The 24,240-nt window shown below is 39.3% G+C and overlaps 1 protein-coding gene across 1 annotated transcript in view; it reads right to left on the reverse strand.

Annotated features, from left to right (window-relative positions):
* Window positions 1-24,240, reverse strand: part of PAPSS2 (3'-phosphoadenosine 5'-phosphosulfate synthase 2) — a 42,390-nt gene that overhangs the window by 11,427 nt on the left and 6,723 nt on the right. Inside the window, exons 2-7 of the mRNA XM_063307449.1 lie at window positions 9,532-9,646; window positions 6,395-6,630; window positions 5,289-5,427; window positions 4,748-4,866; window positions 4,504-4,617; window positions 3,532-3,643 (exon numbers count right to left, since the gene is read on the reverse strand). Coding sequence (XP_063163519.1) covers window positions 3,532-3,643; window positions 4,504-4,617; window positions 4,748-4,866; window positions 5,289-5,427; window positions 6,395-6,630; window positions 9,532-9,646 — 835 coding nt within the window. The remainder of the gene's footprint in view (window positions 1-3,531; window positions 3,644-4,503; window positions 4,618-4,747; window positions 4,867-5,288; window positions 5,428-6,394; window positions 6,631-9,531; window positions 9,647-24,240) is intronic.

The raw sequence follows: 24,240 nt of genomic DNA on the forward strand, positions 1-24,240 counted from the left end.
AGGTTGGAGCAGCATAGGAGCCTGAGAAAAAATAAATAAAATAAAATAAATAAAATAAAATAAAATATCTTACTGGACACACTCTCAAAGTGAGATCTGGCCAATAGATAATTAAACTAGAACTACAACCTAAAGTCACATATGTTGTTTTTGCAGCCACAGCATGCTGTTGACTAATGCTCCATTTGTAATCAACTATTTAGTCCATTTTTTTCATAACTATTTTTACCAAGCTAGATGTTCCTCATTTTATATAGCTGCATTTCATTTCAGTTTCCTAAATGTATAACTTTGCATTTGTCTCTGTAAAATTTAATTCTGTTCTTTTCAGCCTGCTGCTCTAGATGATTTTGAATGTTATTCTTGTCTTCTAGCTAGCCCACCTAACTTTATGTCATCTGCAGATTTGACAGTCATCTCCTTTGGTTCTTCAACCATTCATTCATAAACTTTACTGATTAGCACAAATCCCAAGAGTTAACTTTTGCACCCCACCTCCTGTTTGAGGAGAAGACATCAATGACAGTCTTTGAGTACAATTTTTGAATCCATTTAATTGTTATGCCATCCAGCCCATGGTTAACTAGCTTGCTAATCATATACTTTTCAAATGCTTTGTTGAAATTACATCTAAGCATCCCTACAATTGGTTCTATTGAAATTTGCTTTTTTTGAAATCCAAAGTACAAATTCAGCTTTAGTTTCCCTTATAATCAAGAACTTTGCCATTACATGAATTCTATTTAACTGGGGGGCTCCTCTGGATTGCCAATATAATAATTGCATTTCAAGTTCTCAGTTCATGAAATAGAATCAATTAAGAAATTAGAAACAAGGTATGTTTAGCCATTGAGTGCACATGATTTTTAGTGTGATTTCAAAGTTAATGGATGCTGTTACCATTCTCACTATTCTAATTTTCTGTGAAATAACCCTTCTGATTATCCTGAGTATGGGTTGGATCCAAAGATACGCAAGTGGATTGCTTTTACCTAATCATTCTGTCCTCCCAAGATTAAGCTTAAAGTTACATGTGTGCAAAGCAAGCACCAAAGACTAAAGCTGCATCATCATGTGCAAAAGGATTTTTCATTTATGCTGTGTCCATGGGGGCGTGTGCATTTCCATATGGCAAAGCCTGCTCTAAAATAACTGGAGCAGAAAAAGTATTGCAACTCTTTCTTGCAGCTTTTCAATCTCAGCTTCAAACAGGAGCTGGCAATGTGACCTCTATGACACCACTAGATGGCATCCATAGATCACTATCCACCAATTTAATTTTTTTAAAAGGCCACCTCCATAGGATCATCTGAGACTTTGGTCTGCTCTCATAATGTCTTGAGGTATCATGACCTTACTAGACTTGGGACAATTTTTAAAATGGGGGAGGCCTCCACACTATTACATGAGATCATGCAATGGTGCATGGTGACTGAAAATATTGCTCTAAAAGGGCCAGTGCAAAAAAAAAAAAAAATCTTCTGAGGAAGCATCTTTTTCTTTGTGTTGTGGGCTTTCAAATATAAATAGGTGGATCTGCAAGTGGTTAACTGCAAGCATTTGCCACTGGGAATCTTTACATGCCTAGTAGACAGCTCCCACTGTAATTCAGGTACAGCTTGGATGCTTTGTTAAACGGGCTTGCTTTGCACACGTGCAAGGAATATTAGAATAGTTACAGTACATCCAGAGCAAAGAAAGATACAGAAATGGAAGAACGCCCCTAGATGATGGCTTACTTTCCTTGTAAAATGTTTTAAAACACTAATGGAAACATTCGATAAACAGAAGTGACTTTCTGCTACATGAAGGGCACCTTTGAATCCAAGCCACTACAGAGACTCTGCGGTCCTCAAGTTAAATTTCATATCTACCAAGTCTACAGATCATACTGAAACCATGCACAATCAGAAACTTCTCAAAAGTGGTTATGTTTATACTATGATTCAACCAGATGCACTTTCCGTTACTTAACTTTTCCAATGGGATACTCTTATGTTATTTTACAAACAAATTTTGGAGATAAATTTGCAAAGCTCTATCAGTGACCCCATTGTCATACATTCACTTCCATAAAACCAGGTTTAAAAAGACAGTTAAAATATTTGTAATTAATAATTTACTAAGTTCTCTTACTGTTGTCAGATGTCTTCCAAATATGTAACCCTTGAAGCCTAGTACATCCTTTGAAGTCAGCTATGGCAGCTTTTTGAGACTTCCCATCCTTCTATAGGAAGCCTTCCTAATAACTAAACTTCTGCTCCCCTAGAATAGCACAATGGGGAGCACCGCATTAGGATGTAAAACTCTAGAAAGGAGAAGGTGATGACCACAAGAGAACAGGCTATTGATGAGCTGCCTTGGATCAGTGGTTGTAGTACATAACTTATGTGGTACATAAGTTGTACATACTCAATCCACTGAAGAAGGGGGGGAGAGGAGGAGGAGGAGGAGGGGGCATAATATTGAGTGCAAACCCAGATCCATCAAAGTTAAGAAGCATTTTGCCATGATCTTCAATCAGAAATAAAACTAATTAAAGGTTGCCCTTTCCAAGCCAATAAAAATGTTGGAAAAGCACAGTGTAACTGGTTGGATCACGAATATACTCATAATGATTCTACATCAAAATTTTATTTCAGCAAGATACGTGGTCTGTCAGTTAATCTTTTGGAATTATTTTTATAACATAGCAAAAACAACTGAATACATACCAAGCTTGAATATATCAATCCTACCCTCTCCTGGCAAAATATAAAGATAATTAACAACCATAGTTTTCCCTCTCAATCACAAATACAGGTAGTCCTCATTTAATAACCAAACTGTTGTTTGTTGGTTTAACGACAGTCTGAAGTTACAACAGCCTCAGAATGGGTGCTTTGTGGCCTGTAAAGCACTTCCAAAAGTCGCAAAATGTTGCACCACCCCCTTGCAGTCACATGATCGCATTTCAGGTGCTCAGCAATTGGCTCGCATTTATGACTGGTTGCAGAGTCCTATGGTCACGTGATTGCATTTTGTGACGTTTCTTGCCATTTTCCGGCAAAAAAAACTCCCATTGGGGAAGCTGGATTTGCTTAATGAACATGGTGATTTGCTTAACGACCCATGATTTGCTTAACAACCACTGTAAAAATGGTCGTAAAATTGGGTCTGGTCACATGGGTGACTCAACTTATGACTGCAACAACTTACGATGGAAATTCCGGTCCCATTCTGGTGTTTAGTAAAACTGGATCCTACCTACATCCCAGCAGACTAGGATATAGTCAAGATCTGACTTATGGCAGATGCCAATTTTCAGAGTTGAAGGTGGTATAAATAAGGGGTCCCTGGCCCAGATACATGCACATAATTCCACTTCCACCTCTGGTAGCGTGAAAAGACCAGATCCTGGTCTCAAGAGAAAAAAAGAACTAATTTCATTTCACACTAATCAAGCACTATTCTTAATGAGAACTTGGTTTCTTCAAATAACTTTTCAAAAAGAACTTCTAAGAACAATGCATATGGACTAGTGAATCATACCATCGAGCAAGGTGCCAAAATGGATAACTTGCAAATATTCTTTCTCTCGCATAAACCCTTTCAGTGGAGTAGCCCAACCTTCACTTAGGACTTGAACCCACTGTAGATCCACCTGAAAAATAAAGACAGTATAGCATAGGGCAATCTGCACACAAAAAATGTGGAGTGCCTGTTTCCAACATTTCAGTACAACAGTTGTTTGTAGGATTACTTAGGTAAAATCAGCAATACTTCCTTCCAAAAAGAGCATGGATATAATGTTCCCACGACTTCCAAAAGTTACTCCCTGTTCACAATAAAGTATTTTTTAAAAGTGAAGGAAGTCTCAGCTCTCATGTATTGGGGGATAAATTGGTTCCAAACTGCTAATAGTTCAGTTGCTGAAATCCTTGTCATATCCTTATCCTTTCGATCTCAGTAATACAGTGAGAATCTTGCTTAATTTATTTTCTTTGTTTGAGGTAGCTGCCAACAGCCTGACAAGGGATGTGAAAGAACTCTGCAGTAATTTGGCATTTTACTTCCAGCAGATCCATAAGGACTGGAACACACACACACACACACACACACAAATTACTCACATTTTACTTTTAAGATGTCCAAAAGGAAAAGAATCTTGCATATTTATTTTCTTCTAAAAATGCCTTGCACATTCATGTTGTTTTGACCCATCTCTAAAATCAACCCTCAGCCCTTCCTCATACCACTCAGCCCATTTTATCTGGATTTTTTAAAAAAGCCAAAAACAAAATATGGAAATTTGGATGGAAATCTCCTTCCCACTGGAAAAGGCCAATAAAAGAGTAGATTTCCCTTGCTCTGCTCATCCTTAGTACTTTGTAGGTGGCAATTATGACAAAGTATTTTTCTTAGATCTAAGAACACACAGGACAAGGTCTTCCTTGTTGTTTGCTTAGTTAGTTAAGCAGATAGTTTTCCTATACCAGAATCACCCTCTAGCTTATCCCTTACCTTGGTAATGTTTACGGAAGGCAAAGTACCAGCTTCAGCCCAAGCTTGTTCCACTTTATTTTCCGGTACAAACAGCTCCAGAACATCTTTTATTGCAGTTGAAGGAACAATGCTCTAGTAGAGAAAGAAAAAGTTAGAGATAAAGTCCCCTTGTGAAACATGGATTGATTTACACGGATCTGGAAAAATGAAAATCCAATTTTTCTAGATTAGGATTCATTACTGAAAGCCAGCACACGATTACCTGTTCTTGCAAGAGCTCTACAATGGTCTGGATGCATTCAGTCACTGAAAAAATGTTGGTTTTCAGCACAAGTTCAGGCACTTCTGGTTTCTCATACTCTGAATCAATTCCAGTGAATCCTAGAATGGTTGGATAATGGTTTTTGTAAGACAATGAGGTTATGATCAAAGATCAAATTAAAGATCAAATAGTACATCCATAAGAACAGTGGCTTTTCTGTCTTCTGCATCAACTGCTTTCAAAGCCTCATCAGGTACTTCCCAGTGATTTTTTTCCCCTAGCTAACATGGACATACAGCTGAAGAATCCCCTGATGGAGCCTCTCTTCTCACCTGAATCACATACATGCTCAGCTACTTTGCCATTACCCAACCCTGTCAGAACGTCAAGGCAAATAAGGTGAAGAGTGCAACAATCTGGAGTTCACAGACGTTTGACGCACTTGGACATTTGTAGATAAAGCTTATGTTTAGGAGCAGGGGTGTAAAGAAGGGAGATTACGCAGACCATAAGTATTGCAGCCAGGATAAGATGATCAAACCTTTGATTTCTCCAGCTCGTGCTTTTTTGTACAGGCCTTTCACATCCCTACTCTCACAGATATTGAGAGGCGCATCCACAAAAACTTCGAAGAAGGGAAGCCCAGCTGTCTCATGAATCTTCCGTGCATTCTCACGGTCCTGTAAAAAGGAACAAAACAAGAATCAGTAAGGTAGTAATCTTAATCTTCTTCTTCTTTTCTAGTTCATGAAGATATCTACACAAACACAGAAAGAAATATGTAACAGGAGGCTCAGAGTGTTGTTTTTCTGTTTCTGTCTCTCTCACACACATACACAAACACAAGCATATAGATTTGCCCAGTTATTGACCAAATAAATCAGTGTTTCTCAACCTTGGCACGTTTAAGATGTGTGGACTTCAACTCTCAGAATTCTGGGAGTTGAAGTCCACACATCTTAAACGTGCCAAGGTTGAGAAACACTGAAATAGAGAAGGTCACAGGATCTAGGGTCTAGGGCCTAGGTCGGCTCACAGGGCCTAAAGTCTTCTTCTCTCACACACATTCCAGTAATTTATCCCAATTCTACTGATGCTTTATTTAAAAAAAAAAACTGACTTGAGCCAAAGAGTAAGAAAGAAATGCTGAACAGAAGGACAGTAAGTAAGAAGGCATCAAATTGCAGCAAGAAGGGTTTTGGTTGATTGACTAGGATCAACCTAAATAAAGCAGGTGAAGTCCAGTGTCGGGAAGGGCTTCCTGTTGGAGAAAGCTGGGCTTGAAAATATTAGAAAGGAGCACTCATAAGGATGCTACATTCCCAAAGAAAAAACACAGTCTTTCTATAGATATAGATCTCTCTTGTGGATAATAATACTGAAGATTTATTTATATTTGACAGATGTTATATTTTTAACATGAATATCACATCTGCCTGAAATTTAGAACTCTTAAGATGCTGAAGATATTTTAATCAAAAAGGAAGATATTTAATAGGACTGGGGAGTCCTATTTAATAGGACTATATCTTCCAAAATGCTGTAACTTCAAAGTTTTACAAGGAAATGGTTCTCTTAAATGTGCATCCTACTACAAATAAAAAGTATTTTTTTTAGAGCACAGAATAATTTTCTAGACAGATTTACCTTTGCAAAAGGAGAAATGAAACTAGTAATGCAAACTAAGCCAGCATCAGCAAATAGTCTGGCAACTTCAGCAATACGGCGGATGTTTTCTTCTCGGTCATCAGCAGAGAAACCTAGATTCTTGTTGAGACCGTGACGAATGTTGTCACCATCAAGAGAGTAGCAAGGGATCCCATGGGACACAAGATATTCCTCAAGTGCAAACCCAATGGTTGTCTTACCAGCACCAGAAAGACCTGTCAATCATAGGTAATTTTTTTAAAAAAAGCTGTGATGGTTCACCCATACTTTTCCTCAAATTCATAAATATGCCATAAAATAAAATTTCAAAATATAGAGAACTTTTTTCAATCAACACTTCTTATTCCTTGCAGCCAAGTTACCGAACTAATCAAAAAGAATGGGGCATACACATCTCTCGCCATACAGGAAGCTCAGTTCCTAAGAAGGTCTGCAGAGAAGTTCACAGTCTACATGCATCTTATCTAGCAATTAAGCTTCTGTGGTTTTCTTTCTGTCTTTGCTGCAGACAGACCAAAGAATGCTGCTTAAGGAAGAGTGGGTGGGATATTCAAATCCTCAGCCGCCCATGTTAAACTGTATTTGCAGATCCTCCTTCTGCAAAGGGCAGGTTTTCTCAGAGTCAGTTCAGAATTAATATTAAACCATGGTTTACTGCTTCAAAATCAAATTGTAGAATTTTAGATTTGACTTGTATGTTTTCCTGTTCCTGTTGTTCCTTCACCCAGCCAAGGAAAAGACTGGAAATTTCTATCTGGTTTGTGAAGAAACCTCAGTTTCCCATTATGTCTGAAATCAGGGAATGGTGTTTTTTAACCACAACTAAATAGTAAAAACAAACCAACACCAACCTTTATTTTCAAATCCTGATTTGTTAACCAAATTCAAAGTGACCAATTTCTGTGTTGCAATCATCCTCTTTTTTTTTTAGAAGAAGAAGATTCTTTCAATCACCCCTCCTTGTGTTCAAAGAAGGAAAAAGGAGGAAGGGACACAGAAGCTTGAGGGTCAGGCCAGGGTATTCTCAGAGGGGGTCAAAAAAGTCAAGTTGGCAGCCACAGCCATGAAATCAAAGCCCTACACCTTGTTATGTGCATCATGATCTTAGGCTCACTGCAATTCGTTCTTGTATTAATAATTTAGTGCAGGTCAAATCCAAGAGGTTATGTTAATGAAGGACAAGTTAGGGCTCTGTATTCCACTCTCCAAGGTGGACAAAATTGCTAACCGAAAGCCTTTCTCCTCTGCTGAAGTGTTTTCCACCCACACCTGAGGGGGCAGAAAGCTGAACCAGCATAGCATCTCCTGTCCCCATTGCCGATCCCTCTCATTTCTGTTTCAAGTCCCTGCAGGTCACATCACTCATCATTCCCATCGTGAGTGACAAAACCTAGCCAATTTTACCCACCTGGAGGATCCCTGTGGATGGAATAAGGGGGAAAGTGATAATTAGACACTAAGGAATTAAGTCATCTCACTCATTTGCTGGGGATGAGATGAAGGCTATATCTAGGGACACAGCAGGAAAAAGATGGGGCCAGAGCTTGTTCTTGCCATGGTTAGCTGACCATGAGGAAAGGCAATTTATCTTCTTTTGAGACATTGTTTCAGTTCAGCCAACAGCCCTGGGATTTCTTAGTGATCTCTCATACAAGTATTAACCAGCTTCAACTTGGCTTAGCTTCCAGGGATCAGCCATATTTGGGCCCCTGCTGTGACATCCTCTCTAGTAGCAATGCTCAAGTCAACAGTACTCTGAAATACTATACAATGAAGAAAGAATACTGTATGAAGTATTCTGAAAAAGAATACTATCCAATGAGAAAATTAGGAGGGTACTTATGTGCACACACCCCTGTAATCTTAGGTGAATCCAGAACAACATTTATACATCTTAGGTGAATCCAGAACAACATTTATACATGTCAAGGTCACCTTGCACCCTCCTAATTTTCTCATTTTGCTTACCTTATTGGGCCAGATCCAGATGGCCTCAAACCTTTTAGCCCTTTCTACGGTTTTAAACAACTGGATGTTTCCCAGGCATTTCAGCCAGATGGTTAGGCAAGCTCTGCTCGCTCATGTTGGTTTCTTTATGAGTTGCATTGTGCTATGACCTCAGACATTATGGTTGATGTTAAAATGTTGTTTTGAACTCTTGTATGCCACTCAGAGTCATTTCTGTCAGATGGGTGGACACAGAAATGTTTTAAATAAATAAATAGCCAAGAAACCCTTTCTCTCTCTTCCTCTGGCATTATACTGAACATTTTCACTGTATGTTTCTCAACAAATGGTCTTTATAAGCCATAGTCTGATGACAGCTTGTTTTAGTAGCGTACAATTACAACTATCCACAGCTTGTTTAGATCTGGTTCTAGGACTAAAGTGTGGTTTCTTAAAATGGAAACAGTCTTCTTCTTGCAACCCTGGCAGAGCTAATGAAGCATGATTGCTTTAAAACAAACTATGATCCATATCGGCTTATTATACAACTTACTTAATGTATTTCTATAGTGGGCTCAAAGGTTTTTTTTAAAATTAATATGGTTGACCTTTTGAGATTATATTATTATAGGGTTAGATTTTGGGATGGGGGTACTTCTAATGTTCACTTTGGTCCTGAAGTTTTATTAAACACCCTTCTGAGATCCCTTTATAGTTACACTTCTAATAAAATAAATAAATGACACATGTACACACTCATTAAAGTTTTCAAAACATTTTATACCTCCCGGAACTTCAATACAAGTCATCAGAGTGCATATTTTAAAGCATGTTAATCTTGTCTTTTACTTGTTCCTACAGAACTGAACAATTAATAGAATTCATCACATAAGGACATGTAATTCACTTTATGTCAGTGGGTCCATATATTCCACAGAGCTACTAGGTTATGTATTTATGAACTCTGCATCTTCTTATAGCTTCCAGATCTGGGCAGCCCAAATCTAGAAAAAACATTAGGTGGCAGCCAAAAGTTCCTTTTGCTGCCCTCTAGTGCTTATCTGAATTTCTGCAGGTCAGTTCTGGTGGTCTCACTTTTTCTAATGTAACAGAAATATTAACAGCTTTTCCCAGGTGTTAATTTGCTGAGCTAATAAGGAACACAATACCTGTAAGCCATACTGTGCAGCCACGAAATCCACCTTTTGTGCCCAAAACTTGTCCTCTCTTGTTTCTGCTAACGTGATGTGCTTGGTACACCACATTGGTAGACCTTTGGAGATTCTGAGCATATAAACAACATAAAAAACATTATTGTTCGTTTAGTAGCAAAATGAAAGAGTATTAACAAAGCATAACAAAGCAGCAGCCACTAGAAAAGTACATTATTCAAAGGAGCCTTATACAAACATACACCTGTATGTTAATACGCAAACATGCACCCACAAGTTCCTCATGTCTTTGGCTTCAGAAGTGTTTGCCTAAGGAAGACACTATTTTACTTTAGGATAAGGATTTCGCTTGTCCTGAGTTAGCAATAAAGGGACAGAGGACACCTTGAATAAAGGAACAAAATGTTACACAGAATACCCAGAAGCTCATATCACAACTTGGCCCACTAGCTTAGTGTAGTTTACAGTTCTCTGTGCCTGCAGTGTCAACAATCAGGGGGAGAATTTAGATGGAAATAAGGACATTGGATGGGTTGCAGGAATTTGATGAGTTGAATGACCAAAGTTGGGCATTTACCAGTTTACACTGGTAAACTCCATGCCAAAGGACACAACAAGATTGTTCAGCGGGCTATATTTTATCATGGTTTCCTGTAGATTTTATGGTTTATACCAATGGAGCCAAAAACACCTAATCTTAGCCATATTTCTTAGTTCCACTTCTAATTTTTTCAACAATTAAGTCAGCACTTCTTGTGGCTGAAGTTGTAGAAATTTCCTGATCAACAGATGTCTTTGTATAGGTTGAAACTTGATATGGGGACCAGGGTGCTTACTTATGTATATATCATTCATGAATATATCATTCATAAGTAATGGGTCATCTAATAAACTTCCTCTTCACTGGAACAATTGCACTGGTATATCTCCTTCCTGCCAATTCTTCACCTGGAGAACATTTGTGGTAAAGCAGGACAATTGTTTGGTGCCATTTTACCACAAATGATGATGAAGTGAAGTGCATTTTCCATGCAATATGTATATAATATACAGGTGGTCCTCATTTAATGACCACTTGTTCGGTGACCATTCAAACTTATGATGGTGCTGAATGAGTGGTAGTTATGATAGGTCCTCATACTTAATATTGGTCACAGCATCCTCACAGTCACATGATCGCCATTTGCGACATTCTTTGCTGACTTCCTACAAGCAAAATCAATGGGGAAGCCAGCAGAGGTTGGAAATGGTGTCCACGTGAAGTCTTCACTTAACAATCCGCGGTGATTTGCTTAACAACAGCAACTGGGACTGCTGGAATTTCCATCATTAAGTGGCACAGTCATGTGATGTTGTGCTTCCCAACCATGTGGCTTAGCAACAGAAATTCTGCTCAAAATTGCTGTCATTAACCAAGGACTACCTGTACATGAGCTTTGTTAAGAAGCTTACAAACTTGATATGCAAAACATGTTACTATTTACTGGTCTGTTAGGGGCTAATTAAAGAGGGATGTTGGCTATGGGGGAACAAACATCCACTGCACCTCCTTCTCCATCAACCTGACCACTCACCTAAGTGGAATTCAAAGTTGCTATGGTTACCAGGCTAGTACTTAAATATATGGTTGCATATTCTAATTATGGGCTCTGCAAATTCTTCAAAAGACCTGCTCTGAAATGTGCAGGAACACATATGAAGTACCTCTTTCGAAAGGAGTTGTACAACCTGGTTATTGGTCTACAACCTGCTTATATAGCCATCCATTCATCCAACTGAAAGCTGCAATTCTAAACATGCAGAGGTTGCATTTCTTCCGTTTTCTTCTGCAAGGTTGGAACAGGTGCTCCCATCTCAGTGAGGAAAATACAGCCATAACTTACCCTCCCACTTCCCTCCCAGAACTTCTGCTTCAGGCTGTTTTGGACATCCTGATTTCCAACAAGTTTTTAACACTCTGAAAAGGGCGTGGAGAAGCTGGGGTGGAATGGGGTACAAAAAGTTATAGAACCAAAATCAGCCCTCGCCATCACCACCTGGTTCCCCCTGTCAGAAAGGTTGGACAAAATACGTAGCAATGGAAGGAAATTTCTTCTTTTTAGGGAAAAAAAAAAGCTGGTGGAGACACAGGAAAGAAATCCTTACTGTATTTCCACTCTGGCCTCAAGTTTTTAAAGCACTTGGATAGAACATTAGGATTATTCTTTTTCTTATTGGACAGTCAACCTCACTGGATATTCTAGTCCCGCCTTAGGCATGAAGGCCGGCTGGGTGACCTCGGGCCACTCCCTCTCTTCTCAGCCCAACCCACCTCACAGGGCTGTTGTTGTGGGGGAAAATAGGAGAAGGAGTATTACGTATGTTCCCCACTTTGAGATATTTATAAAAATAATAAAGGTGGGATAGAAAATAAATAATAACTAAATATAGTTGAACTGGCCTTGGTATAATTTTGCATAGGATTATACTGTTAAAGATATAATTCTTACTTAATAATAGTGTAATTATACATAAAATTATAAATATAATTCTTGGTAATTCTTACAGCTACACTGGAAGGTAGGTCCGTATTTTTATTCCCATACTGAAGGATGCAAAGAGAAAATATGGCTGTCCTAGCTCACCTAAGGAGGTTTATCAATGAAGAGAAAATTGAACAGTTTCCAACCTTCATGGTCTGTTTTCCCAGTACCCCACACTTTATCAGTTTGGAACCCAAATCCAATTCTTATCCTCTCCCAATTGCTCAAGCTTGTCCTGAAAGATTGCGCTGTTGCTCAAGATACGAATGAACTCTGCATGCTACTGGATCTCTTTGGCTTGCAGAAATTCCAGCTGAGTCCAGAATCCCTTTTGACCTATTCTTTGTTCATGTTTAGCTGAATCATTCTTAAAGAGACAAAACTCCTTAGTGACTGCATTTTAAGCACTGTGAATCCATACCCCTAATTCATTCCTCCCCCCAAATGTCTTGGAATCAATTGTCATCAATGATGCCAAGAATAATAATGCTGTGAAAGTTTTTGCATTTGTTTTTGTTTTTAATGGATAGGTTGACATTTTATGTGGTTTTAGACTCTCCAAATATCCTTGGGAAGTCAGATATGAAACATCTAGAGCACAGCCAACATTATTCCTGAGTAAGAGATCTATAGTGAAATCATAAGTATGAATCTTGTTATGATTCCACTATAACCTTAAAACAATAAAAATAACTGCTCTACCAGTGGAGAAATGTTTCTGAAAACTGACAGAAAACTGGCTTTAGCTATCTATGATCAAAAGTTAGCTTTATATTATTCCTATAAGAAGAAGTAAAAATTGTTATGCAAGCATCTGATTGTGAAATACCTGGATGTGTATTGTGGCCTTGAGGCTTTTTAATGGCACATCTGTATTCCAGATGAAAGTGCTTGTATGAAACATGTGTGGGAGCTACAAATCTCAGATTTCTCAATTAATATAGCCAAAGGTTAGCTGGGAATTTGGGGAATTATAGTCCCAACACATCTGGAGAGAATGAGGTTGAGAAAACCTGATAGGACATTCTGCGTCAGAGCAGAACATGGAACAAGATGTTCTGTATGAACCTTCCTCACACTCTGTTTTCCCATATGAGCAACAGCACATAACTGAATAGTGTAGAATTGAGAGTAGGTTACTCTGCCATCTCTCCTGTTCCACAGGGCCTCTTTGTCATCTACAGAAAGTGAGCAGCCTCTGCAGAAACCCTCACGGATTCCGTGGTTTCAGCTAAGATTACAGATCACTGCCAAATCAGGCAGGATTTCATTCAGTGTACTTTGAGCAAACAGTAGGGAAACTATTTTACCCACTGGTATGAAACTTAGCACTTTCCTCTTATTAATTTTGGCACCATTATACCAGACTTTCCTTCTACAAACACGGAACATAGAATGTCTCATAGAAAATCAACCCAACCATTATCCTCAAATAAGCAGTGATTCAGCATAGACTAGACTGATATTTCATTTTGCATCTGCTAGCTGAACAAAATCATACCTTTTAGTAAACTTATTTTTCAACCGATCAGTATGTGAAATGCAGCAAAGTTTTTTTTTCTTTTAATATTCTTAGACCTCTTCATCTGTGAAACTAGAAAAGTCCTTTACTAAGAATTACAACCAAGAACATTTAAATGTTTATCTTAACTGCATTCAGACTCATCAAAACAATTATACTATGGTCATCTCTGCACTAGTGTCTTGTAATAGTTTCATAGCATCACCTGTTATAAAACAACATAAAGAGAGCCAGGTTGGTCTAGCGGTTAAGGCGACAGGCTAGAAACCAGGAGACTGTGAGTTCTAGTCCTGCCTGAGGCCTGAAAGCTGGCTGAGTGACCTTGGACCAGTCCCTCTCTCTCAGCCCAACTCACCTCACAGGGTTGTTGTTGTGGGGAAAATAGGAAGGAGTATTAGGTATGTTCCCTGCCCTGAGTTATTTATAACAATTCTAAAGGCGGGATAGAAAATAAATAAATAAACATAAAGCCTTCTTGCATTACTGTTATTTTGGCACAGTGCTGGTTGGAAGACTCTAGAAGACATGACAAATTGCTAATGCAAGACAACTTATAATGAAATAGGTCACCAAAGGGAACAAAGGAGCAGCACATTTGTGACAGATATTAATTTCCTAATGGAAGCAGAAGTTTGACAACAGAACCAGCTACTGAGAGAGATAGAACAGCTCTTCTTTGCTAGATGACGTAAATGCCATTCCTGAACTGAGCAGGGGTTGGATTGTGTAGCCTAATAACCCATTTCAATACTATTATTCTAATACCGGTTTGCTTAGAGCAATCTGCTCTGGTTCCCGATTAATTTGTCAGTACAATGCCCAGAACTGCAAGCTGGGAATTCTGAAATTTACAGTCCCAACTCACAGGAGAATTCCATGTTGGACAGGGCTGGCTCAGAGTGAAACAGTAAGATGAGGAAATCATGATTTCAATAGATGTTACATGGTGTGCTATGTTTTATGGATTATCCTGCCCAGTTTTACAATTAGGCTGCAATTATGAATCAGCATTTTATGGCAGTAATAAAAACATTTGCTGATAATACAAAACATCATAGTTTTGCAAGACATTTTTATACCATAATAATGACTTTGGGTTTTTGCTGGTTCTCAGGAAAATAAAAATATCACTGCCTTTAAATTTTTTAAGCATTTAACAACAGACTCGGTTAAACGCTATTTTCCATGTATTCCAAATAAATTGAATTTTTAAATCATTTCTGCAAATTGATGATGTGTGAAAACCTGTAAATTTAATGTGCCTGAAACCAAGAAGCTATTGTGCATAAATTGAATCAGTTCGAGGGAGCCGCTCATAGCCTCAAGGACCATAAAAGCATTAAATGATCTATGCTTTTTACTTTAAAACATTACAAAAATAAAATTGTAATATTGGAAATGATTATTTCTCCTGTGGCTGTTGTATGAAACTGTGATCTGTATCAATTAAAACAACTTAAATGCATTGAAATAGAACACCAGCGAACAATATGCAGCCTATATTTCAACAGTGTGGAATAAACCTTATATTTCCACTGTACTAATAGTGGAAGCTGCAAGTAATTAATTTATATATGAAATTTATATGGCTGCTTGACTCCAACAGTAGTGATTCTGGGCAGCACACAAACAGTAAAGAAGAAGAAAACAATACAGTTAAAAACGACAACAAAAAATAATGGGTGATCAGAACCCAAATTTCTATTACACTCCTCTAGACAGGAACTCTAATGGTATGTGAGAAAGACCTTGAGAAAGAGGGGGAAGAGACACTGCCTGGGGAACGGTCAGATAAGAGGCAGCATAACCCATAGATGGAAGGTGGGCAGGGCAAGAGCCTCAGAAGGGACCCTCCCTAGTTTCTCAGGCTGTAAAGGAGAATTTGTACTTTCAGACTTGCAAGATTCTGTTAACGTAGCTTTACAAGAAAGTAGAATTAATCATCTGGTCACGTTTCCTGTCCGGTTTACCTGGGAAGGCTGACAGGAACTCAATCAACTTGGCCCAATATCTGTGGAAAGAATCAGGTTGTTTAGATCCTTTCCAAAGGCCAGCAGGATCATAGCCAACCATGTCGGGGGGGGGGGGGGGATCATTCCAGAGAGCCTTGATTTTAGTCCCAGCTTTGTCAATTCTGTGGCCAAGGTTATTGCCCAAGTCCATGCCCACATCCTTCCATATTTTTCAGAAAGACCATATAGCAAAATAATTTTTGAGAATTCTGCAAATTATGAAAATGTCATGTGGTGACTAATAAGATGATGCAACTAAGTACATCCTGGTGTAGTGAATCCTGCATGGGGCACAGAGTTGGAGTTGATGAGGTCTTATGTTCTTTCCATCTCTATGATTTTATTATGTTTTTAGAAGGGAACTTAATGATGGTATTAGTCTAGAAAGTTAATCTAAGAACCCTCCCATGTAAGGACTTGGTCCTAGTTCAAAAGCAGCAGTTCTGGAGCTCTGTGAATTTTGGCTCTGCTGCAGCGCTCCTTCTTTTGCAGTACTAACAGCCTAACGACATTGAGATCGATCTGTTGCTCCATCAAGGGAACTCTTGCCTCACTGCTTCTTCTGAGTTTCAGCCGCTCTGAGCAATCCTTTAGTACCTGTTTAGCAAGAGTAAAATGATCAAGGGTTTTGTCTGATGGCCCCTACTCAAGCAGGTGGGGAGGGGGGGAGAGAGACAAAGAGCAATCTGCTTGTTCTTTATGTTTTTATTTTCTTTCCTTTTTTGCAGAAAGTGGGGGTGGAGGAGATTTTGGTTACTCTCTTTTGTGTGACATGGAAACAATGGTGTTACGGAAGCATCCTTCCAAAGAATTCCATATTTAGAATTTAGTCCCTGTTGCAACTTACAACCTTGGTTGGAGGCCCTGGAGAAAGTGCCTGGCTGCAAAACAGATAGTGTGGTTTCATATTACTTTGGGGACACTTGCTAGGGCTTTTAATACAGGAAGAATGGCAGCTTGATAGCCAGGCTGCTTCATCTCATTACGAATGCTCAGTTTTTTGTTTTTTACTAAAAGACCAATTGGACATGATGTACTGAAAAGACAGATGGGGCTGAGGGTGCTAGGAAGTTATTGCCTTTACTCCGTATGTGGCCTTTTTTGTTGCTCTAGGCCAATGTTTTTCAAACTCAGCAATTTTAAGAAGTGTGGACTTCAACTCCCAGAATTCCCCAGCCAGCATGTTTGAAAAACACTGCTCTGGGTCTTGGGAAGAGCAATGATTAAATGAAATCTGGGGGGCGGCAGCAGGGAGACCATGTGTGACCTCAGAGTTTAGAGGTCAGAAGGAATGAAGATAATCAACAGGTTTGCTTCAAAGCATTTTTGGAGGGTGAAGGTGGTGCCATGTGAATGGTAGCCTAATGTTTGGGGTTGGTGTCACTAGCAATCGCTTGTCATTAACTATGTTGGCTGGAAGTCACCAAATTGCCTACTCTCATAATACAGTCTTTTTCAACTTCATGCCATTCTGTAAGTAAGTCGGGAACACAAATACTGAAATTTATTTTATTTTTTTAAATAAACCTGATTCACCTTGGGAATATCTGCAGGAGTTGGAAAAACCAGCTCAGTCCTGCCATGGTACCAAAAAATGTCCAGCCAAGGCCTTGAGTAAGTGGTCAGTGGCAGCTGATGGCCTTTGGTCATGACAATTCCCAATGCACAGGCATGATCAAGGCTCCTTTGGCCTTGTGGGAATTATAATCCCAATTCCTCTGGATGAAGGCAACAGGTTTGGGAAGGCTGATTTAATATGTGAACAACCAAAGTTGGTATAGAAACAGAACATTATGGTGCTTCTGGAGGAGAATAAACTGTTATAGCCAGAAGTAATTCATTTACTGGTGTCCTCTTGACAAAACTCTGTCAGAAGTGTTGGGCCATTAAGAACCATTCTCCAAGCACCCTGGGAATCAACCCCTTCTACTTTTGTTTACACATTAATCTCTACCTTCCTAGATGCAGGAGAAGCCATAGACCTGGGCTGCCCTTCTCCTGGCCTCTCCATTCATTTTCTGCTCCCAACACAGAAGACCCTTTGGTTTTCCAGCTCCTAAGCTGTTCTAAGAAATCATTGGGTTTGGTAGAACAATTATTATCACAGCCCCTTTTTAATTACTGTTATTTTACAACAATTAAAAAAACAAAAGGAATTCTATGATATTTACAGAGGATCCACCCAAAGCTTGTGGAACTGGGTGGGGTATAAATTATGGAAATAAATAAATAAGCAGGCAGGTTGCCCAGGCAAAAAGTATTAAGAGGGAGAAAGACATACCCACTTATATCCCCCCAAAGGAAGAATCTGCATAGCTTCTCTTTCACCCAACACGAAGTAATGCAAGCTTCTATAATAGGATCATTGTTTCTAGGAGATTATTATGGAAAAAGGAGAAGTGGGATGAATGTGGCATTTCTTCCATGACCAGCTGGAGCATGAGTCTGAGTTGAAGGACTCTTTTAAGAGCCAGCAAAGGAACAGGAGAAACTGCCTGAAATGAGACAGTCCATTGATTGAACTTGTTCATGACTGCCATGTTATTCAGTAGTGGGGCATTCACCAACCCTACCTGGAAACGCCAAGGATCAAATGTGCCTACAAAGCATGCCCTGTATTGCCAGGGAACCATGAACCTTTCCCTCTTTTCCACAATACTTTAAATGAGCCTGAGACTCAACTCAATTCGCCTTTGTCCAAGGATGACCCATCACAGAATATTATCTTTGTTATATCTATGTTAGCTCAAAGTAGACAAAACAATCCTTATGATTATACATTAGTTTGTAAGACATTATGTTAAGTATCTTCTTCTGGTATTAGACTCCTTGCAAACCAGCAAAACTACATTTCCCACTTTTAGGCTGTGGATGTTTAAATGCAGCATTCATGCAAAATCCATGCTGTTGAACAAGTCACATATAATACTAAGCCATAATGGTCATGTGTCAAGCTAAGGCAAAACATACAAGAAAATATTAACTGTTAACTCAGGCACAGTGTACATAAAACACTATTAGAACTGTCACTGGGTATCAATGAAACCATGCACTAAGATGGGCTGGAGAGCTTCCTCTGTGGTCCCACTGTGGTTGGGTCTGTGGTGAGATGACTAGGAATATGGCCTTCTTAGTTTTGGCATCAAAAATCCCATCATGTGAAATTGCAACAAAACCTGTTTATTATAGTTGTGAGGTAAGCATTTCAGCCTTCTAAGCTTTTCCGTTTCTTAACAGGATATACAACAAATTCTATAAAACCAACACAAAGCAATTTTACAAATTCTGATCAACTGCTTAATTAAACATTTGAATTAGCTAAGATTTCTTATGAATAACCCCTACCTTTAAAAAAAAACCATGGTTTTTCTCGAGGAATTCAGCTGACCTTGAAAGAGTAATGCAGTATGCTTCATATCTGAAATAACTTGAGAACAGTGTGTGTGTGTGTGTGTTTACTGTTCTGTCCATGACAAGACACAGATTTCAGATGCAGCCAGTTTTTCTCATACTTATTTGTCTCACATGCTGGTAATATTTAGGTCAAAATTTTGGGATCCTTGATACCAACTTTATTAATGACTAATTTTATTTAGAAGGACGTTTGGTGTGGTGGTTAAGGCAGCAGGCTAGAAACCAGGAGTCCATGAGTTCTAGTCCTACCTTAGGCACAAAGCCAGCTGGGTGACTTTGGGCCAGTCACTTTCTCTCAGCCCTAAGAAGGAGGCAATGGCAAACCACTTCCGAAATCTTGCCAAGAAAACTGCAGCAACTTGTCCAGGCAGTCGACAGTAGTCAACACTGACTCAAAGGTACCAAATATATATACAATATGCCGAACAGCATACATTGAACGGCACAACCAAGTAGCTGGCACAGTGTACAGGAACATCTGCACAGTGTATGGGCTAGACCCTCCCAAGCCCAGATGGGAGATTCAATAGAAGGTCGTGGAGAATGACAGGGCTAAGATCCTATGGGGCTTCCAGATCCAGACAGACAGGCAGGTACTGGCCAATCAACCAGACGTTGTGGCAGTAGGCAAGGACCAGAAGACAGCAGTGGTGATAGATGTAGTGGTGCCAAGTAACAGCAACATCAGGAAGAAGGAGCATGAGAAGCTGGAGAAGTACCAAGGCCTGAAGGAGGAACTAGAGAAGATGTGGAAAGTGAAGGCCAAAGTGGTCCCAGTGGTGGCAGAAGCACTCAGGACTGCGACTCCTAAGCTGGAGAGGGGCTCCAACAGATCCCAGGAGCAACATCAGAGCTCTATGTCCAGAAGAGTGCAGTGCTAGGAACAGCTAAGGTACTGCGCAGAACCCTCAAACTCCCAGGCCTCTGGTTGAGGAAGACACATACCACCCCTAGGGGTGAGAAGGTGTGTGTGTGTGTGTGTGTGAGAAAGAGTATATATGTATATGTATATATGAGATTTATATCCTGCCTTTCATGATGGTCCCTGTACCGGACATTGGGCTCCGAAATGGCCCAAATTCATCCAGTGAGGTTCCGTGGCTGAAGGCAGAGTCTGACAATGGAGATCCTTGGCTAATGAGCCAAGGATCTCCATTGTCAGACAATTTAAACTACAATTTATAATCATGAGTACAGTATCTGAACCATTTTTTTAAACATTTGTATTTATTTTTTTCCTAGCCACTTTTTTTGTATTGAGGAAGAGTTTCAGGGAATTTTCAAAGACTCATGCTCTTCTGTGGCCTTTTGATGGATCCCATTGAAGATACTGTCCAATTATAGGTTTTTCCTCAGCTACCCTTTTTTTATAATGTTGTTCCTTCAACCTGCACCCTAAATATTTTATTATTTGCAGCTAGTTTTGAAATCCTGATTAATCAAGGAATTCTAGTCAGATTCAAGTGAGTTTATTTATTATTAGATTTTTCTCCCATCTTTATTTTTGGTCAACTCAAAGTAGCATACATACTGAATGCTCCTGCCTCTTATTTTCTCCACAACAATCCTGTGAGGTGGGTTGGGATGAGAGAGAGTAACCAGACCAAAGTCACCCAGCTGGCTTTCATGCTTAAGGAAGGATTAGAACTCAGTCTCCTGTTTTCTAGCCCAGCACTTTAGCCACTACACTACACTGCTGAAATGCTGCTGACCCATATTTAGGGAAAAATTGAGATTGCCAAGAACCATGATACAAAAAGGGTTCAGAGTGAATGGAGCAAGATCACAATCTTTTGGCCCATTTCCACTTTAAATAGAGATAGGCATAAATACAGCAAACGATACTTTGGTGGATTCCATGAGCTCAACAAATAAGTAACCTGCTCCTCCAGTGTTTCCAGCATTCTGGGGGTTGAAGTCCATACATCTTCAAGCTGCCAAGGTTGAGAAACTCTGTTCTATACTTTTACTATGTCTTTGTCAATCACTTCACTTAGAACAAAGTGGAAGAGACTTATCACCAGAGGGAAGTCTGTATTCCTCCCTACCTTAAGGCAATTCACTAGTTCCTTTCTTGTCCTACCACATTGGCTGCATTCACATGACATAATGAAAAGAAAAATCCTTCAGTTTCTCAATGTCTTATTTGCTAGCAGGATAATCTTTATCCAAATATCAGTAACTGCACCTGCAATGTCTTTAATAAAAGGTAATATGATAAATGACAAGGTGAAATGCTTGAAAAACTCAAGTTGAACAAAAGAAAGACTACTGCAATAAATTAATCTTCCAGCAGGACTGAACATCTGTTCTTTTTGCTGCTGAATTTCAATGGCACTATCTTCAGTGGTTTTACAAGCTGTAAAAATAAGACAAGGACCAGAAGCAGCCTGGGGGTTAGGCTTGCCATCCTTTGGATCATAACCTGCATTACATGTCAGCCTGACAATTGTAGTTATTCAGTTAGCCATCATTCAAACCAGTTATAATGTAGTAAAATGTGAGAAGTCGGCCTCAGTGTCACAACATGGTTAGCCAAGTCATCTTTACATCATTACAGTTTTCAAAAGTTTTCAAAAGGTGGGAATTTTTGTTTTCTAGTTATTACAGAGATGGTCAGTATTTCAGCTGCCTTTTTAATCAGGTGCTTTTGTAAACCTTGTACAGCTGTTTTTTAGAACTGCAGACAGATATTATGTTCAGGCCTAGAGGTGCTCCAATGGATGTTTTTGGAACTGAATCCAAAGCATCGCGTGGCATACACACTTGCACTGGAGTTTCCACAAATCAACCATCCCAAGCTATGTGAAGCTATGGCTTTGCCATCATTTCCCAAGGTTGTGTCACTTGGGTTCTTACACCACTTGACATACCGAAGTCAGACTTTCAGTGCTACTGTATGTTTCGTATCACAGCTTATTCATCTGAGCTACTCATTCTTCCGAGTAATGAGCACTTTCATTCATTATTTTCAGAACTGTAATCGTTCCTCCAAAAGTAGCCTAACTCATGCCTTGCAAGGCTATGTAACCTAAAAAAAAAGTACTACTAAAGATGGGTGCCACCCATATATTTTCTTGTTAACATCGTGCAATTGGTTGCCTGCTTTTAAGATACCAACTCCAAAAGCCATTTCTGGTTACTAACTGGCCTCCTCACTCTGCAAACTACAGTCCTCCCTTCCTCCATTCAACATACCGCAAGAAGTATTGAAGAGTTAGAGATGAGGCCTACAACACAGCCATTCTATTGGAAAAAGCAAGGTATGAATGCCTGAATTGTGCAAAACAAAAAACAGTAACGGAGGCAAAGTCTTTAGTGAAATATGTGGTTTACCACAGTTATTTCAAAACTTCCCTCTGGTTTGGAAAAAAAAAGTCTATCCACCAGGTCAGATATGCTTCTTTTGATGATGCATTGAGTCCTAAAGTCACCACCTAGCTCTACAGTTTTGAAAGCTCTTCTGAAATAATGGTTCTTTGTTTCCAAGGTGGACCTTTTTTTCTGGTACCTTCGAGTCCATGTTGACCCTTAGCAACTGTTTGGAGTAGTCCCTGCAGTTTTCAGCAAAATTTCAGAAGTGGTTTGCCCTTGCCTTCTTCTTCCTAGGGCTGAGAAAGAATGACTAGCCCAAGGTCACCCAGCTGGCTTCATGTCCAAGGTGGGACTAGAACTCATGGTCCCCCAGGTTCTAGCCTATGCCTTACCACTAGACCAAACTGGATCTCTAAGGTAGACCATTAGAAATTCACAAAAAGGAGAGCTGTGGCTAATAAAAGAATCATACATAATTATATAATTAAAATTGTATGTGGGTGGAAAAAATAGAGAATTTCATATAGGTTGGACACAAATTTCTATAAAATATTTTGTTAAACTGAAATTGGACAGAGCATTAATTAGTTGGGTGAACATCTACATACGCATTCAATCAAGTCTGTTGTTCTACGTATGTCTCTCTGATATAAAATAAAAGTATTCTAAATGAACACGAATGTTCCAAAAGTGTTTAAGAATCTGGGTTTATAGTCACAAGACTATGATTCATATTTCTGTTCAGTAACATAGCTCACTGAGCAAAACACTTTCAGCCTAACTTGTCTCATCAGCTGTTATGAGCAAAACATGGGAAAGGAAATGTTACACACTCCATGTACTGAAAAATGTGATGCCATAATTAAAAACTGTGCCAATGGGTCAAATTCTCTTTTAAGGCACTGCTTATGGCATGTCATGACAATACCACATGGTGAATTTTCTCAACCGTCCTTTCATATTGTTAATGATTACTGGGCAATGCCCATTGCCATAGATATGGTGTTACTAAATGCTAGAGAGGAAAGACAGGAACCCTGAGATGCTTCCAAGCAGCCTTTCCTGACTTTCCTCTTCAGATATATTGGATTTCAATTTCCAAATGCTCAATATCACCAAGGAGTTGAAATCATCTCTGGAAAACACTACATTGGGGAAGACTTCTCCAAAGTGACTATCTGAATTGAAACCAAAGCTGTTCTACTGGCAACACTAAAGCAATAAATTAAAAAATTATAATTTCTCAGCAGTATTTATCAGCTTCTTATTGCCAGTTTGGGCAACTGAAAGGAAATAAAATTGATCTGTTTTCCATGAATACATCAGACATTTACAAGACTGCCAAATTCTAATCTATGTTTTCACTTACTGACCCTCCTGTTGAGCCATATTTATAGTAAGTGGTATGCTGACCTGCCACTTGTGAGATAAATGTAAGTATCTATTATTGTGCAGATGCTCTATCTTCTTTCTGCATGCTTTTCTCACTGACCTTGGTTTCCCATACTCTGTTTCAAATTACTTTTCTTTACTGCACCAAGTTTGAATCTGCAACTCACATTATTTAGTAGACAACTATGATCCCTCCCCCCCCCCCGCCCATGCCTGTTAGATATTAGGAACAAATTACCCATTTATTTTCTGAATTCTCCAGTGACACATGGACACCAACAGAGGCTGGGTTACCTACCTGACCATCCTCACCTTTCTGACTTTGATCTTTATCTGTGTGAACCTCTGCTAGCAATCCATCCACTCCCCATGCATGAATGAACAGGAATTCTTGGGAGAGAAATAGTTATGTGGCCAGTTTTCCAAGACACAAGACTATCCAAGCTTAAGGATAGATATCTGCCTACTGCACCTACTCATTGCCACTAATGGTTAGCTACCTGAGCTTTCCCCACGTCATGTTAACATA

Source organism: Candoia aspera, chromosome 6, assembly GCF_035149785.1.
Source record: "Candoia aspera isolate rCanAsp1 chromosome 6, rCanAsp1.hap2, whole genome shotgun sequence".
Lineage (NCBI taxonomy): Eukaryota > Metazoa > Chordata > Lepidosauria > Squamata > Boidae > Candoia > Candoia aspera.